A 12,462-nucleotide genomic window follows, 5' to 3' on the forward strand; every position below is an offset into this window, starting at 1 on the left:
CACCTTCAATAATGCTATTTAACTTATATATAAAAAATAATAATGAACCTTTATTCGTCCTTTTAAATAATTTTTTTTTTCTAAAAAAAGACTTAGTAATTGAATACATTAAATTTTAGAAAATAATTATAAAAAATATCTTTATCGTTAGTTTTGAATGGGAACAGATAATATTTTGTTTCAAAAATATAAGAAAATAATCAAGGTGAAGACTTGCCCTAAAAATGATATTTTTAATTATTTTTGAAATGGAATAAAATAAACCGATGGGTAAACTTGCACGGAATTGACCATCTACTTACTTTGAGCAATAGCGAGGAGCCGACGTCTTATTTGACTAACCTATGGTGTATTCTGGCTAAGCATCGGGTTGTTGACAAAGAACATAGGGGCCTAGTATGTTTTCGAAAGAGAAGACGACAGTAGTAGTTCAAATGGCGAAGAGAAGAATGAATAAAATATCGTCAAAGATGACTTCTCTCTCGACATATAATTATCGAGGTGGAAGTTATTCTCTCGGAAATTTGTTTTTTTGTCATCTTAGTGGTTCTGGTATAATGAACTTTCACTTAAACGGTCAATACTCTAATTTTCTTTTCGATTGTAACACCCTTAGAGAGTAGAGAGATATTATTCTTTATCAGCTAAATGAGAATAAGAGAGGAGTTTTTGCAGGGACGATGAATAAAATATGTGACATTCCACATTGGTTGGGGAGGAGAACGAAACACCTTTTGTAAGGATATGGAAACCTTTCTCTAGCAAACGCGTTTTAATGCTTTGAGGGGAAGCGCTTGAGAAAAAGCTCAAAAATGACAATATCTACTAGTTGTAGGCCTGGGCTGTTACAAAATAGGAGGCGGGAACAAGGACGAGGATAGAGACGGAGACGAGAAAGACTTCTTTGTCCCTATCCCACCTCGTTTCACGAACGAAGGACAATGAGGGTCAACATCTTTCAAGACTCGAGGCTTGAGTAGAGAGATAGTTTCGATCTACGTTTATCTAGGGCATGTAGTGTTCAAATATATTTAACCAAACATACAATTTATTGATGTTTCAAAGTTTAATAATTATTTTTCGATAAAAAACGTACTTCAAAATAAATATTAATTAGACGAAATTAACTCAATTCTTACCTAACACATCACTCTACTTAAATAGTTCGGACAAGTAATTATTGAGCTATGACAATTATAGATAACACTCACACCCTCTCGACTTTAACTTTTAATAATGTTTTCATTCAAGATTTTGGTTATGATAACTGTGTTTTATGTTACATATGAAATATTATCAGAATTTCATTAAAAAAACTGTTCGAGAATCAAAATTATGAGTACATTTAACTCGACTACTAAGTCAAATCATTACATTCATGTTGCTTATGGCTACATGACATATGTTCCAGTGTTGCTTGTTCGAGTCAGTTGACAGAGACGTCAACCAATTGAGTGGGGGAGGATGACATAGTCATGCTTGTCCAAGGCGTGTTGTCTATGGTTGTGCCCGTTCCAAACCCCTTTTTCATGCTTTTATCTAAGATAGCCCTTTACCATTTCATATCGGGTCAATATGGGGGTGTATGACCGTTCACCAAAATCACATCTACACCCGCCTGCACAAAAATGCCTCAAAATGTACTATAGGGGGATATGACTAGTTGTCAACTTCTCCCTGCCCAATATTTATATGTACTAAGTCATTGTTATTACCTTTTGCTTACATTCTCATATAACACCAATTTCAATTTCTCAAATCTTGCTTTCAAAACTCTCTACTCCCGTTTTCTAAAACTTTATTCTTGAATCGGGGCCAGAGACTCGAGCATACGTCGCTTGGTCGTAGGCGACGCAAAAACGAACAAGCTTAACTCACTTGTAAAAATAAGTGATGCACAATTACAAATCCGCTGTAATCAAAGTACGATTGTGACAAGTGTATTTAATATTTAAAAAAAATAATTAAAACATTAAAATTTCAAAATTTTATTTACATCACATTAGAAATTCATCTTATAATATAAAGAGAATTATTAATATGAAAAATAGGATAAAGCATTTGATATATTAATAAAAATTTAATAACTTTGGATGAAAAATTAATAAACAATTATTTAACCAAACATTTAAAAAGAAATGAAAAAAATAATAATAATTATTCAACAATTGGTAAAAAGAGAAGGATAGCGATAAGACGAAGAGCATGAGCAATGAATGAGAATGGGACCCACCACGTTGGGGTATCAGAGATGGACGGCTGTGATCTAATCTCACGAATCAAAACATTGTGGGGTCCAAATTCTGAAACTCACAAGTGAAACAAAGACAAACGGCACCCCAAAGACTGCTTGCCTCCAACATTAATCTTCCCCGACCATCCGACCTGGCCTTTGGGCCCCACTTTGTCCATGTGGTCCTACACGTCACCCCCTATTTGTGTGTAGATCACGTTAGTCTATCGCCACCCCTCGAGCAACTTGGCAGGGTCGAATGTCAAGAGATGACTAATGAGACTTACGAGATGCACCTTCTTGCTCTAGCAAGCTCGTCGACTTGACCTAAAAGGTGAGTCGAGAGAGTCAATGTTATGGATATGAATGTCTCCCTATATGTAACGTTAATTGAACGTCATATGTAGAGATCCACTTGAGGTAGACACACTTACTAATTTAGCATTGGATAATATTCAAAAAGGACGATATATCTTAACAGTGGGTTTGAACTTGGGTTGTTACAAATGGTAGCATAGCTGGATACTAGATAGTGTGCCAATAATAACGTTGAGCCCCGGAATAGGGTGGATTGTTAGATATCACATCGATTGAAGAGATGAACGAGTATCAACGAGGATGCTGGGCCCTGAAGCAAGAGTGAGTTGTAAATAGCATAATAAGGTGGGCTTGGACTATTATATTCAATACCTTTATTTTTTACCTGGATGATAGCACACTATGAATGAATATTTGACTTGATAGTCGTTGTAGGTCGAGTCTCGAACTAATTTGGAGCCATATCAGCTCGTTTTATAAAATGTTGGTTGTGGAGGCAAATTACCCTTTTCTCCCCCTCATAAAATTCAAATTATTATAACCTAAATTAAACATTAGCCTAAAAACACTAATAATCTCTTATAAATTCTTATTTTAAAAAATAAAATACAATACATTATAAATCAAGTACAGCAGCGTTACGTATAAACAATGTGTACGAATCGAAACGGCCCATTTTCAGCCGTCTGATTCCCGTAGGATGACTCTGATCTGGACAAGTGGCGGATTGACTTTCTAGGTCGAAGTCTATTATATGCTACAACTCGTAACGGAGCGGTTTCTCCGCCACTCCACGGCGATGCGAACTCGGATCGGCAAAATATCAGCGGTCCATAATTGCTTTGATTGCCGATTAATTGGCTGATCATGGGATGGGAAACTGCCGTTTCTAATAAATCGCGTATTGAATTGGGTGCGCGCCCAAATTTAATGTTATACTCGGCAACGTTACGGATATTTAAAATAAATACATAAACAAATAAATTTAGATTAATAAAATTTATTTCATTACCATGAAAATATAATTTTAAAAAAAATGTATTTAATGTTTGTGACATCATATACTATATATAGAGGTACAGTTTAAATTTTAATATCATGAACTAAATAAATACCGTTCAATTTAGAGGAAATTGACGGTTTTTATAATTCAAATGAAACATCATTTATATTTGCATGCTTTAATTGAATTATTATTTAAATTTAGTATCTAGATGAGTTATTATGGTTAGTTTACATTAACTTCAATAATATTTTTTTTTTATATAATATTATAAAATTCATATCACCAACTTTTGAATTTATGCCTTATTAATAAAATTTAATCAGGTTGACCCAATGATTAGCAAGAGGCTCTACGAGAAACTGTTGCATGATCTCTAGTCCCTTAATTGCGAGATCGAAAACTGAGGGACGGAACATGCAACTAGCCTACACCTTTCGAACCATTTTTCAACTTTTTTTTTAAGAATAATATGAAGGGGATAAAATAAAATAATATTGCTTCAAATGATATATGAAATATTAAATAATGCTAATCACGAGCATTAAAAAAGTATTTATAAAAAAAAAAAGTCCACGTCATCGCTAAATAGTCCAGCCTGGCAAAAAACGGAATGGTTGAAATTATAACAGTGGGGCCAGGAGTAAACGAGGCGTGTCGGGTGCAAAGACCTACTGTTACGGAAAGACAAAGCTGCTCCAAACGGCGTCGCTTTTGCTTTTCCCTCTCTCTCTCTCTCTCTCTCTCTCTCTCTCTCTCTCTCCTCCATCGTCATCATCACACCGATGGCTTTTTTCTAGAGAGAGTTCAGTGGGAGTAAGAACCACAGACGAGTTTCCATTCCTTTTTGTTCTTTTTTTTTTTTTCCTCTCTTTTAACGATCCATTATCGTTTCCTCTGTAAGTTATTCTCTGTTTGTTTCAGTTTCAGACGATTCCGGCATCCATTTTTCTTCGTCTCTTTGTTCTGCATCAACGAATGTGCGTCTGAGAGTGGCTCTTGGAGATGGCTAGTGTGTCCTCCGACGACGGCTCCGACCAACTGAGCGACCGGTGTGGGAGCTACAGTTTGAGTGCGGATGTGAGTGAATCGGAGAGTTGTAGTAGCTTCTCGTGCAGGAGGTTTGATGGAGAAGGGGCTTCCAGTTCTATGGCGTCGTCGCCACATCCTGTTTCTGGTCATTTTTGCTTTCCGCCGCCGGTTTCCTTGCCGGTGATCGGAGGGAAGGATGTTCTTGTTTGGGATGGGAAGGCTAAGAAACGAGACGATGATTTATCTGGTAATTTTTTTTCCCCTCTTTTAGCTGGCATTATCAGATCAGGAATGTTCTATTAAGATCAGAACTCACTCATTTTCTTAATTGGAGATCTCAATCTTATCTCTCGTTGTATTTTGTGCAGAAGTTGAGATGATGAAGGAGAGATTTGCGAAACTCCTCCTTGGTGAAGACATGTCAGGAGGAGGGAAAGGGGTTTGCACCGCCCTGGCTATCTCAAATGCCATCACCAATCTCTCTGGTAGATCTTCCATTTGATCCTCTTTCAAGTAATTGTAACAATGTATTCATTCTGTAGTGTGCTTATGAACATTTCTGATACCAATTTCAGCTACTGTATTTGGTGAACTATGGAGATTGGAGCCACTAGCGCCACAAAAAAGGGCAATGTGGCATAGAGAAATGGAATGGCTTCTATGTGTTTGTGATTCCGTTGTAGAGCTTGTTCCTACGGTTCAGCCGTTCCCTGGCGGAGGTACTTATGAAGTAATGATGTTGAAACCACGCTCAGACTTGCATATGAACCTCCCGGCGTTGAAGAAGCTCGATGCGATGCTTCTCGCTATGCTTGATGGGTTTTGCCATACGGAATTTTGGTATGTTGATCGAGGGATAGTTCTTGGTGACTTGAACGACTGCAACAACAACTTCCTGCCCGGTGGGAGGCCTTCGATTAGGCAAGAAGATAAGTGGTGGCTTCCATGCCCTAAAGTTCCTGCAGATGGTTTGTCTGAAGATGCAAGAAAGAGGCTGCAGCAATGCAGGGATTGTACTCATCAAATACTCAAAGCAGCCATGGCAATCAATAGTAATGTTCTTGCAGAAATGGAAGTTCCTACTGCTTACATGCAAACTTTGCCCAGGGTAAGCGTTTGCAACTCAGCTTGAATTTCTCTGTTAGCCCTTCATATATTCATATCTGCTCCTGATGTTCTTTATAACTTTTGATCACAAATGGGAAAGTTCAATGAGTTCTTGATACCTGTTGTTCATCTTTGGCATGATTCAATGTTTTATAAGAATCAAATAATCTGATCTTCACGTACTTCTGATACCCATTGGTCATCTGATTAAGAAACAAGTATATGATGATTAGTTTTCCTTTTCTTTTCTCTCCACATGTTGAATAGAGTGGAAAAGCTTGCTTGGGAGATATTGTTTATCGCTACATAACCGCCGACCACTTCTCGCCTGAATGTCTCCTCGATTGCTTAGACCTTTCATCGGAGCATCACACGCTGGAAATAGCAAACAGGATTGAGGCATCAGTTCATATTTGGAGGCTAAAAGACCAGAAAAGAAGTGGTCACCGCAGCACGGGAAGACGACCAACTTGGAGTGGGAAGGTGAAAGGTATGGTTGCTGTCCCTGGGAAAAGTCACAATATGGCCCGGAGAGCAGAGACACTGCTTGAAAGTCTAAGACTAAGATTTCCAGGGTTACCACAGACAGCATTGGACATGGCCAAAATCCAATATAACAAAGTAATTCCTTCAATTCCTTTATAGTTTAGCTCTCTGCAACTCTTTGGAATACTAAAACCATTGAAAATGGCCTTGTCTAATGCCAAAAACTTCCCTGCAGGATGTGGGGCAATCAATTCTTGAAAGCTACTCAAGGGTGATGGAGAGTTTGGCTTTCAACATCATGGCACGTATCGACGACGTTCTATACGTCGACGATGCAATCAAGCAATGTGTCAAAGCAGAGTCGATCTCCCTTTTCAACAGAGGTTTGGGTGGCCTTCCAATCCAGAAACGTATGTCTCCCAGCCCTTTCTCAATCCACCACAGCCCATTTGCCTCTCCATTTGGAACTCCAACTTTCTGCTCCTCTACTCCCATTGAAGGAAGCCCAGAAAGACTCTCCACATCCCCAACTGTAAAAAGAAGCAAAGTCAAAGAAACTCCAGATGTTCTAAGACCTGATAAACACAGCCAAGCTGCTGGTAATGAGAAAATTTGGTCATATGCTGGGAACCTCAGTGGTAGAAGAATTTCTGGAGTCACTCCAGAACGAGACTGATAATGTTTGACAGTGGTCCATTATAATATCTAAACAAGAAACTCTTCATACCCTACTGTAAATTACTTGGCCATTAGAAATGTAGAAGGGACAGTCTTAGAAGGAGAGAGAATTTTTGCTATACATTTCTTATATGCTTCTAATGTAATTATTTGCAATGTGTCCAAAAAAGTGAATTTGGTGTCAGCTTTTTCAGCCTTAGGAACAAGCACGAGGCGATTGACAGAGTCCATTAGGAATATGTTTGGGATAAGAATGGCTTCTTCTTCTTCCCACTATAAACTATTAGGATGGCTGTCTTTAGAAGCAAGATGATCATAATTGTTCTCTAGTGAAGCTTTTGGAGTTGCCCTGGGAAATCATTGCAAACTCCTCCAGCCCACATTCCATTTTCTAGTCTGTTCTTGGCCTGTTTTTTGCTTTACTCTATTCACAACTCTCACTCTCATTTCATTGTTTTTCTTTGGAGTATCAAGGCTTTTGTTATAGAGAATCCATTCATATAACAAAGCGAGCTCGAAGAAATTCAAATCATGTATGTTTTTGTTCGATTGTCTAGCGTATCAATGAGCCATCCACCACATCCTTTAAGCATAAAAATGTTCAATTATGATGTACTCTAGCCATGAGGAAAGTAGTATATGTTAAACACATAAAATATTCAATTAGGATATACTCTAGCTATGAGTAAAATAGTATATCAATAAGTTATACAGCCATTTTTATTAAATTTAATACTATTTTATGTTAAAAATCATCATAATGGTCAAATTTTAACCATTCGACACGTAAATTATACATCTTATTGATAAATGAAATTTATGGCTATCTGTGAATGTTCAAGTCAACTTGCATGCATATCATTGACTGCTCTTTTCACGAGATTATCATTATGTTTGGTTACCAAAGTGGCTGGTGAGATATCAAACTATAGGAAATGAAAATCATTTCGATCTCAATTTTTTCAATAGATAAGTTCACTGACACCAAAGGAGTTCAGAAAATGGTTCACATATCATCAAAGTTCACATCAGATGGAGGAAGGCTCAATTACAAGTATCAAATCAGGCTCAATTACAAGATTCAATTTGTCTAATGCAAGGAAAAGGAATTTACAGGCTCATCATCAAGATCCTCTATCCACATCCATGGAAGGTTAGCACAGGCAGTGGCAACGAACACCAAAGCAACTGTATTCAAATTAATGAAGTAAACACTTTATTTATGAACAGCTTACCTGTAAACTGCCGTGTAAATTTCAGGTTTCACCTTCAGATAAAAGCTGGAATGAAGTATGACAACCATGGCACAGATTGAATAGACTGCAGGATTGTAGGCCACTGCTGCTAACTCTGACAACACATTAGATAGGCAAGAATCGTTACTTGTTTGGATACCCAATATCAATATGCAATTACATTGAAATTGGTTTATCACGTTTTAGCTAAAAGAACAAGAAATTGATTTCTCATATCTGATCCTAAGAGAGTCTACATGAAGCATCCACTTTCGAAGGCAAGAGCTCTTCTGATAACTGCACAGCTACGTTTTCCCTCTTGCCACTGAGATGAATTCTAAAAGCAGAAGGTGCAAAATCTCCCTTAAACACCGGCTAGAAGACCACTATTTTTTAAGGAAAGAGGTCAGATTTTCACATCTATTTTGGCAACATATTTTGAATAGAAGTAATGCTTAGTTCCATAAAACAATTTGGTTGATGAAGTGTGAGATCCCACGTGGTTAGAGAGGGGAACGAAGCATTTCTTATAAGGTGTGAAACCCCTTCCTAGTAGATGCATTTTAAAACCACAAGGCTAACAGTAGTACATAACGGGCCAAAGCGGACAATATCTGCTAGCAGTAGGCTTGGGCGGTTACAAATGATATAGAGCCAGACACCGAGCGGTGTGTCAGCGAGGACGCTGGGCCCGTAAGGGGGGTGGATTGTGAGATCCCACATCGGTTGGAGAGGGGAACGAAGCATTCCTTATGAAGGGTGTAGAAACCTCTCCTTAACAAACGCGTTATAAAAACCGTGAGGCTGACAATGATACGTAATGGGCTAAAGCGGACAATATCTTTTAGCGGTGGGCTTGGGCTGTTACATAAACTTTCTAGAATGAGAATTTCTTAAACCCAGAACTTTTCATGTATTTTCATTCTGCTTCAACTCTGAATTCTTTCGTCCAATAAGTTTTCCCCCCTAAATAAAAATATTTGATTATAAAAAGCAATTCAAAACATAAAAACTTCCAAATAAGCTACAAAAAAACACTCCAAATTTTGAGAAAATGACAGAAGGAACTAAGAGAAAACTCCATTTCTTTCCAATCAAATGTTCCCAAAACAAGTCTGACAACATTAGAACGAAGTTTCTATCTGAAAAGAACACCACCGAAGAGAGAACATGTCTTGAATCTAGTTAGTAAAAGCAAAGCAAACCCCAAAGGTGTTAGTTAAGAAGATTCCAATAACATTCAGTCACAAACTGTCAATCAACGTATAAGTGTTTATAAACTTAGAAGCATGCAATCAAAGAGCGCAGCAATTAAGTTGGAAAGAGCAGATAGGATTCCTTTGTTTAATCTTATCATTCAGTGTGTCCAGAGAAAAACTGACTATCTTACAGAACTCCTGTGAGATCCGTAAGAACGAAACATTCTTTATAAGAGTGTGGAAACTTCTCTCTAGCAAACTTGTTTTAAAAACCTTGAAGGAAATCCTAAAAAGGAAAGCCCAAAGAGGACCTGCTAGCGGTGGGCTTGGGCTGTTACAACTTCCCTTCCTCCTTCCATACCAATTGAAGGGCCTATAGAAGGTATAATTCAAATATAGAATTCTGTAACATTTCTTCTTTTCATATCCATATCGATTGAGGGGATTTTTTTTTTACAATCTTCTTTCATGGTAGAGGGAGATTCCTGGTCTCTCCTCTCCTCTTTCTGTTTTTCTTCATTGCCCAATTTTTCACTCATACAAAAGTTCATCAAACATCCAACATCTTTAAATTCCTAATCAATTGAATGATCATCAGATTCAATATATTGAGACAATCTTCAAAGCCAGGCCACTAGCTTATTCACTCAACAAAAATCATTATGCAGGATGTAATGTTTCAGTAGGAAAGTGAAAAAAAGAAGAGATTTACGAAAACTGAAACAGGATGGAAAAACGCAATGAAGCTTTAGATTGAACGATACTTACTCCTGACATGGATGTGATCCAATGTGGGGGTGGCCAGAACAACAATGAATACTCAGCATGTCGAGATAAAGGCGATATACTTCCATCCTCCAAGCAAAATATAGCAATGTCACTACCCTTAAACTCACCATCGTCTTCCTCACAGGGACAGGGGAAACCGTCAATAAAGACTATGCAATTTCCTTTACAACGAGATAATCCTGAAGCTGATGCAGAAAAAGAGCAATTTTCACCCAAGAACAGTATCGTGTCACCCAAGTCACGGACCACAATCCACTTCTTACTTCCATCATCTCTCAGCTTGAAAACCTTAAACCCAACTGTTTTTTCATGTAGAATACTTTCAGGATTTTTATCATCCAAAACAAAATTCTCTTTGGAGTCTATGGTTAAGTACATATCGACCAAAAACAGCTCACCATTGGATTCCACCAAAATCTTCTTGTCACCACCAAATACAGGTTCAGCCACCAAAGTGATTTTATCTTGAGATTCCACCAGGAAGGTGGCCCCAGAATTATCAACCGCATAGAACTCCCCTTTAAACAGCATCACATCATCATAAGGCAACACAGAGTGAGGGATCATACTCCACCGCCCATCCCCCGACTTAAACATAGCCAATTTTCCAGAAACATGAATAGTAATCAAAACAAATTCACTGCCATCGTAATTCAAACACTTATAAGCGACTTTCTCCCTATACAAGTCACTGGCATCGCCAGTCCGATTACTCACAGGCCAAAAATTAAGGTAATGCAACACAAATTCCTGACAGAGTTCAAAAGCCGGAAAAATCAACAAGTCCAATACCTTGGGGAAATTTTTCGGCAATGGAGTGTAGCTAGACTTAGACAGCGGATTCGCTAGCTTATTCCTTCCGTACACATCTTCTTCGACCTTGATCAACCAGTCGTTTGAATGCGCTGTTGAGCGATCCATAGGAGATCCAATACGAAATACGGAGCGTTTAGTGAGATAGAAACCCCACGTAGTGTCTGAAATGCCGTGATTTGGAAGAAATGGGAATCGACCTGGTGATCTATGGCGTCTGGGGGAGACGACGGATCTCCAGGAGGAACAGACAGATCGAAAACGCATCGTGTCGAAAGGAGTTTCGAAACATTGGGCAATGAGGTAGAGGAGATCCTTGGGGAGAAGAGACCAATCCGCCATGGATGATTTGATTAAAATCTGGAAGGTGAGAACGAAAATTGCTAATGAAGAAACACTTACAGTGTGCGTGATGAAGTCCCATTTTATAGGTTTCTGACAACGATCGATGGCATTGAGCGGGATGGTCAGGATTGGAAGCATGAATTTCTATTTATTGCGACTTTGGGGCCTAATCAAGAGATTTGGGGATTTAGGGTTATCTTGTAGGTCATGGATTATGATCGAAATAAGTAAAGCTGTAACGGGTGATAATTTGTATGAATAAGAGGAGCGATTATGATAGACTATGTAAGATTACTAAACAAGGCTTACGAGATAACCATTTTGAGTCCATTTGTATAGTTTAGTTTGAATATTGTGTGTCCACTGTGTGAGGAGGCTAAAAACATCGGGACTTGACGAGTGTGACTAGAACGATCGGAGGAGCTGAGCTGATGATAATAGACATATAACAGCCGAAACCCACCAGTTGGAGAGGGAAACGAAGCATTCCTTATAAGGGTGTGGAAATCTCTCCCTAAGAAACATATTTTAAAATCGTGATACGTAAGGAGCCAAAGCAAACAATATTTGCTAGTGGTGGGCTTGAGCCATTACAAATGGTATCAAAGACAGACACCGGGTTGTATGCCTGTGATGATGCTGGGCTCAAAAGGGATGGATTATGAGATCCCACTTCGGTTGGAGAGGAGAACAAAATATTTCTTACGAATGTGTGAAAGTCTCGCTAACATACTCATTTTAAAACCGTAAAGCTGACAGTGATACATAATAGGCATAAGTAAACAATATCTGCTATCGGTGAACTTGAGCTGTTACAAGACAGACTTGATAAAGTCACGATGGTAGGCAGACTCGATCAGAGAGAATGAAGCTTCAATGCTAATCATAAGTTGTAATGATTTACGGCCATTAATTTAGACATTTCAAAATTATTATTAAAAAAACTTTTTTTTTTTGCATTTTTGCATTTTTGGCGATTCCCACATCGGAAGATTGGAAGATGAAAAGGCCTGTTATGGCTATAAAGCGAAACCGTGGGCATCAGGTTATGGCATCTTTGCGCTTGGGGCAATGACGCAGCTAGTGAGGTTCTAACCGAGGCGCGTCAATTGCTGGTTGAAAACTATTTCCAAACCCCCTCTTAGGCCTGGGTTTGCCTCAGGCCTAAGAGAATTTCTGGAAGGGCTCCCTTCGGGGTAAGGCCCTACAATTCTTCGCTTCTAA

General features: G+C 38.4%; 2 protein-coding genes and 1 non-coding gene across 3 annotated transcripts; 2 read left to right on the top strand and 1 right to left on the bottom strand.

Annotated features, from left to right (window-relative positions):
• Positions 1-4,262: 4,262 nt before the first annotated feature.
• On the top strand, positions 4,263-7,276 carry LOC111469782 (rop guanine nucleotide exchange factor 1-like). Its single transcript, XM_023115207.1, has 6 exons — positions 4,263-4,370; positions 4,479-4,833; positions 4,955-5,071; positions 5,162-5,694; positions 5,961-6,314; positions 6,415-7,276. The coding sequence occupies exons 2-6, from the start codon at positions 4,560-4,562 to the stop codon at positions 6,853-6,855; spliced, it is 1,719 nt and encodes a 572-aa protein (XP_022970975.1). The 5' UTR covers positions 4,263-4,370; positions 4,479-4,559; the 3' UTR covers positions 6,856-7,276.
• Positions 7,277-7,776: 500 nt separating this feature from the next.
• Positions 7,777-11,439, bottom strand: LOC111469808 (F-box protein SKIP23-like). Its single transcript, XM_023115243.1, has 2 exons — positions 10,060-11,439; positions 7,777-8,207 (listed from the first exon to the last, which is right to left on the bottom strand). Exons 1-2 carry the CDS (start codon positions 11,374-11,376, stop codon positions 8,202-8,204), a joined length of 1,323 nt encoding a protein of 440 aa, XP_022971011.1. The 5' UTR covers positions 11,377-11,439; the 3' UTR covers positions 7,777-8,201.
• Positions 11,440-12,291: 852 nt separating this feature from the next.
• LOC111469927 lies at positions 12,292-12,442 on the top strand. Its single transcript, XR_002714938.1, has one exon. It is a non-coding gene; the product is annotated as a U4 spliceosomal RNA (small nuclear RNA).
• The last annotated feature ends 20 nt before the right edge of the window (positions 12,443-12,462 follow it).

Source organism: Cucurbita maxima, unplaced genomic scaffold (assembly GCF_002738345.1).
Source record: "Cucurbita maxima cultivar Rimu unplaced genomic scaffold, Cmax_1.0 Cma_Scf00041, whole genome shotgun sequence".
NCBI classification, from domain to species: Eukaryota; Viridiplantae; Streptophyta; class Magnoliopsida; order Cucurbitales; family Cucurbitaceae; genus Cucurbita; species Cucurbita maxima.

Coding starts and splice junctions, on each gene's coding strand:
- LOC111469782 (XM_023115207.1), top strand. CDS start 4,560: ATGGCTAGTGTGTCCTCCGACGACGGCTCCGACCAACTGAGCGACCGG. Junction 4,834..4,954: donor ACGAGACGATGATTTATCTG/GTAATTTTTTTT, acceptor TATTTTGTGCAG/AAGTTGAGATGATGAAGGAG. Junction 5,072..5,161: donor TGCCATCACCAATCTCTCTG/GTAGATCTTCCA, acceptor TACCAATTTCAG/CTACTGTATTTGGTGAACTA.
- LOC111469808 (XM_023115243.1), bottom strand. CDS start 11,376: ATGCTTCCAATCCTGACCATCCCGCTCAATGCCATCGATCGTTGTCAG.